The sequence below is a fragment of the Solanum tuberosum genome, unplaced genomic scaffold (assembly GCF_000226075.1).
Source record: "Solanum tuberosum cultivar DM 1-3 516 R44 unplaced genomic scaffold, SolTub_3.0 scf00294, whole genome shotgun sequence".
Taxonomy (NCBI): Eukaryota; Viridiplantae; Streptophyta; class Magnoliopsida; order Solanales; family Solanaceae; genus Solanum; species Solanum tuberosum.
The window spans coordinates 610,536-616,261 of NW_006239231.1; the positions used below are offsets into that span (position 1 = coordinate 610,536).

The window sequence follows — 5,726 nt, forward strand, 5'->3', positions numbered from 1 at the left end:
CTCATTTATGCCATCCGTTAAAAGTTTGGCTCATCTATGCCATTACCGTTTAAGAAAAGGCTCATTCATGCCATTATTTTTTAACGATGGTTTTGCAAAACCATTTTTTACACGTGGCCAATTATAATTCGGCCACATCATTATTTTTTTTATAATAAAAAATCAAATTTCAGAATTTTAATTTTTTATTATAAAAAAAATAATGACGTGGCCGAATTATAATTGGCCACGTGTAAAAAATGGTTTTGCAAAACCATCGTTAAAAAATAATGGCATGAATGAGCCTTTTCTTAAACGGTAATGGCATAGATGAGCCAAACTTTTAACGGATGGCATAAATGAGACTTTTCTGAAAGTTCGATGGCATATTTGAGCCTTTTCCCTTAAATTAATGAAATTTTTTCACACTAATCATTATACAGAGTTGCGCAAAAATATGGATGTATTATTAGTATATATAGCTAGAATAATATAAATATATTTTATTAATATTATTGTATACAAGCTAGTATACTGTATAGCTGAAATAATATGTATACATATTAATGTATATCATTATGTGTAACACATTTATTTGAAATACACTATGCTATTGCTAGAGTACATATAACGTATATTATTGTGTATATCACACATTTTGAGGCTGATGAGTAAAATGACTGAAACTTACCGAAATCCCACTAGTTTAGGAGCTAATTACTTAGATATACTCTAGTTTGCAATATTACGATTCTTACCAGATTACGGTGCGTCGAGCTACGTCCAGATTTATGTATCTTGGAATACACGAGGTCAAAATTAGGTGTAATTTGTTCAAGATATATTGTATCCAAGTGGATTCACCTCCCTCCCGTCTCTCTCGCCACTCTCCTATGTATTTGGTATCCTAGATACATGTGAACCACACCAGATACATATAATCTAAGTGTGATTCGAATGTATCTGTGATACATGACTATTGCATTCGTCTTTCTCTCTATTTTAGTGTATCTGTAGCAAAAATACATATATCTAGGTATATTTTCTTCAATATATGATAAAAGAAATTCTTATTAATGGCAAAATATATAATTATTTAAAAATATAAATAGAATTAATATATATGTTATGAATATATGTCAACATAAGGTAGCTTTTCCTAAATGATATTGGGCGAATAACCTCTTTATAAATGAGCTGATAATTCAACCCAATCCTTCTTAAATAAAAGATCGGGCTGGAGCGACTTTACGAGCCAATTCCATTTTAACAACTCTATGTATGTATAGTCTTTTAGGGAAAGTTACACATATATACCATCTAATATTAATAGTTTACGATCCTTGTAATTCCATTTCATTTAGGGAAAATTACCTTATTAGACATACATCCATATTATATATACTAATTATATCTATACTTTTAAATAATAATGCATCTTACCACTAATAAAAAGTTTTCTACCATATATTGAGGAAAGATATATACTTAGATACATATATTTTTACTACCAGATACACTAAAATAGGGAGAGAAGTGAGAGAGATGGGGAGAGAGACGAGCGAGATGGAGAGAGTGGCGAGCGAGATATATAGTCATGTATCCCAGATACATGTGAATCACAATAGATACACACTACAGGCCGTTTGGCCATAGATTTCCCAAATAATATTTGGGGGAGAATTTGGCAAATAGTGTTTGTCCATACAATTTGCCATTATTTGGCAAATATTTTTGGCAAATATCCCAAATTCCCAAATACTAGTTTTTTCTAGTATTTGGGTCAAATCTCATTATTTGGGATCTTTTGAAAATTGAAATTTTACACCCAACTTTTATCTTTTACAAAAACACCCCCTATAGTAGTTGTTTGCGTTGTATTATATAATTTTTTACGTGAACACCAAAGTAGTGATGAAATCTTCAGTGAATACGAAAGTGATGATACGGTTGTTGATGAAAATGATGAACAGTTGGCTCAGGGCAACACAGTCATGTGCTTTGTCTACTTCACGATGTATGGAATGATGCTTGTTGCACTCAATCCAAACTACCACATTGCTCTAGTGTCATGGACACTACTTGTTATTTGTTGCAACGAAGATCCAATTGACTTGTAATACAAACTTATGAGTATAAATCATATTTTTCTAAAAAAGTGAAATATATTTCCCAAATACTATGGCCAAACACATGGTGAAATTTCACCCAAATTTTCATCCAAATAATATTTGCCAAGAATATTTGGAAATCTATTGCCAAACGCTAGCTACATATGTGTATATGTATGTATCTAGTGTAATTCACATGTATCTCAGATATTAAATACATAGGAGAGTCACGAACGAGATGGGAGGGAGGCGAGTGAGATAGCCATGTATCCTAGACACATGTGAATCACACTAGATACACTAGATATATGTATGTATCTAGTGTAGTTTGCATGTATTTGTAACCAAATAAATTATAGGATAGTGGCGAGCGAGATGGGAAGGAGACAAACGAGATTTGTTTGTATTCCATATCCATGCAAATTCACCTGGATACCGTGTATCTAAAATAAATTACATCTAATTTTAATCCATGTATCCCGAGATACATAGATCTGAACGTATCTAAATGCACCAAAATCTGATAAATTCATGCTATTACAAACTAAAGTTATCTAAATAATTAGCTCTTAAATTAGTGGGACTATCTGTAACTTCCCTCCAATTGGCCCATATCAAATATCCAAAATGTTTATATCCTTTTCCAAAATTTTCACTCTTTGTATCCACCGGATCACCACTCTCCAATACCTTTGTTTTCTCTTCTCTAAAATCATATTTTTTAGAGAGTGATTTTTAAAATAAATTTTTAATACTCACATAAGCATAATAATGTTAATACAATATATTTTTCAAGCATTCATTTATAAATATTATTTAATTGTGATCACCGTTGTTAGTCCTTATTTCATTAAAAAAAACAGAGGAAAATAATGATCACCATTATAACCTCAAAACATTGTATTTAGTTTGCAGGAATTAGGATACAAGCGACTCCACCAATAGAAAGATTTTATGGTGTCTCAGCATTTCTTAGTATATACAATCCTCAAGTAGATGGAAATGGTCCATACAGTGCTGCAACCATTTTTCTTTCGAATGGGAGAGGGCAAAACGTCGAGGAGATACAAGTCGGATGGATTGTAAGTTGTCATTTATTTATATTATTGAATCATCAATGGTATATTTTCATATTGCATCTATACAATTTCAAAAGATTACAATTAGTACATATTCATTTTTTCAGGTGCATCCAAGTTTGAATGGTGACACCCGAACTCATTTGTATACCAAGTGGACAGTAAGTATATCTTTGATTGAATGACAAGTTCTTTTTGAAAAAAATGAAATAATCGAGAAATACTTTGGAATAGGTGGATGGCTATCAGAAAACAGGATGTTACAACACTAAGTGTCCGGGATTTATCCAATTAAGTCGTGTAATACCTATAGATTATGCTTTTCCAAGGACCTCAGAAATAGGAAGTTATTACAAAGAGGAAGTGCTTCTCAGGTTGTATCAGGTAGGAGTATTATATATATGTTATGCTACACACTTTCAATAATTATTCTTACTATATACTTGTCTTTTATGTAAATAATCATACTTTTATCATTTTGTTAGACGGAATATTTTGATTATCATCTTACAATGCCGGTGATGAATGAGGAGCTAGGAATGTGGCCCTATGAAGTGTTCGACAAATTGAGTGCAAATGCAGGGGACTTAGTGCAATACGGAGGGAAAGTGTACACACCAGGAGGTCAATATATTACGCCTACTATGGGAAATGGTCAATTTAGGGGAGGGCATTGGCTGCTCACTAGTTATATGCGCAAAGTCTTGTATGAAATAGATGTAGATGGCCACAAACAACAAGTTTCACCAGATGAATCTAAGGTTGAACCTCGTGAATCAAGGTGTTTCTACCAAGGCAATCATTATAACGCGAACGATGGCTACTGGGACTATAACTTCTTATTTGGGGGTGCAGGTGGTGGAGATCAAAGTGAATTTTGTCAGTATTAGAAAAAGAGAAAAACATTAGTACCTAGCAATTATGTCATATTGTATTTTTGTTTGAATGAAAAAAACGCTTTTATATTGTTGTATTTTTGCTTGATTTTGAAGCTACCATCGATTAAAAATCAACCTGGGAAATGCAGACAATATGATTGACGATTTGGCTGATATTATGAGTTGTAAGGTGGAGAAATTCCCTACCATTTACTGGTACTCCTGTTCAGTTGTGGTATCTATTGATGTTAGTGTTTGGAAGTATATAAGTAGTCTGTCGCTAAAAAATTCAGTAAAACATGAGACTGGAGGTCGAAAATGGGTGCAGGACTGGAGGATCTATTGTGTCTATTCTGAAATTAATGTTGGATATTAGGGAAATGCCCCATACATATCCAAATTCCAATTGTAAGCACCACAAGCACATGTTTTGTTTGCCCATTCTTTGGCTTCTTCGCCGCCATCTGAGAGAAAGTTCTATGCTAAATCATATTGGTATGATCCAACATCAAGTAATAAATAGTCCCAAAAACTCTTTTGGTTGCTTTGTTTTTAATTTGATGAATATGGAGACCTAAAGACTTGGTCTATCCACTATGATTGTGACTAGTTTATTTTATCATTTGATTTTTGCGTTCATCATCGTGCTCTTTGTTTCAAATTGATTCAGCCAAGCCTCCCTTATGTCCTGTTTTAAGCTCCTTTTCTCTTCTTTGATTGGGAGTGGAAGAAGGTAAGCATGGTACCTTAGGATAACAATATATTAGGAAAAAAGAACATGAGTTTTTCCATTTTTCAAATTTCTGAATGCCAAAGAAAGAGAAGAAGCTTGGCTCTTGCATGCAGTTTCAAATATCTCTAGCTTTGTTGCTTGTCCTACTAACATAAAAAAAACTCTCTCCGTACTATTAGTCGTTACTATTCCTAACGGGCAAATTATTCAACACTCCAGGCTATGGGGCAGCCGGAGGGAGAGAATCCTCTGAAAACAAAGCCCTTCTTGACAATCTGATTTTGTAAGAAATCAAGGGATTGCAGCAAAGATGGACTCCGGACTTTAAGCCAGAGGAAGATCTTCCTATAGCTCCAGTTTGGGCACTCTTTACCTCTTCATATGCCTAATTGGCAGATAGTTAGTGATGAGGGTGCTCCTATTGATCTTGATATGGCTGCTAAAACAATGAATATACCCATTGAAAGGATTTACCCAAAAACTTAATTATAATAACATTTCCAAGAATAAGAAGACAAGGAAACAATCTTCCAAAAAAAAAAAGTAGCACAAATCAGAAAAGGGAATTAAAACACAACAACAACAACCCTCACGACCAAGGTCTGAATACTATTTTTGATGAACTAATGGAGGAGGAAACTTCTCAAGTTCAAACTGTAGGTCTGGATCAAGTTACAGAGAATAAGCAGGAAGGAGAAAAGAACGAAAATCAAAAGGAGCTAGAGGATGACTGGGCTGAAGATAGCTAGCTCTTCAGAGGATGAAATCTCAGAAGAATCTTCAGATAAACATGCGGAATGTCTTATTCAGAGTGTAGTTGGAGATTTTAACTGCATTCTTTCTAGTGAAGAAAGAATTGGGGGGAAAACCTCATAAACTGAACACGAGTTTGTGTAATGAACTCATATTGCATTGAAATGGATAATTGGAATTACAGGTACAATTA

At 33.6% G+C, this 5,726-nt stretch overlaps 1 protein-coding gene across 1 annotated transcript in view; it reads left to right on the top strand.

Annotated features, from left to right (window-relative positions):
• Positions 1–5,266, top strand: part of LOC107063116 (uncharacterized) — a 14,067-nt gene extending 8,801 nt beyond the window's left edge. Inside the window, exons 2-7 of the mRNA XM_015314563.1 lie at positions 2,999–3,172; positions 3,277–3,330; positions 3,404–3,553; positions 3,655–4,052; positions 4,162–4,282; positions 5,177–5,266. Coding sequence (XP_015170049.1) covers positions 2,999–3,172; positions 3,277–3,330; positions 3,404–3,553; positions 3,655–4,052; positions 4,162–4,282; positions 5,177–5,266 — 987 coding nt within the window. The remainder of the gene's footprint in view (positions 1–2,998; positions 3,173–3,276; positions 3,331–3,403; positions 3,554–3,654; positions 4,053–4,161; positions 4,283–5,176) is intronic.
• Positions 5,267–5,726: the final 460 nt, after the last annotated feature.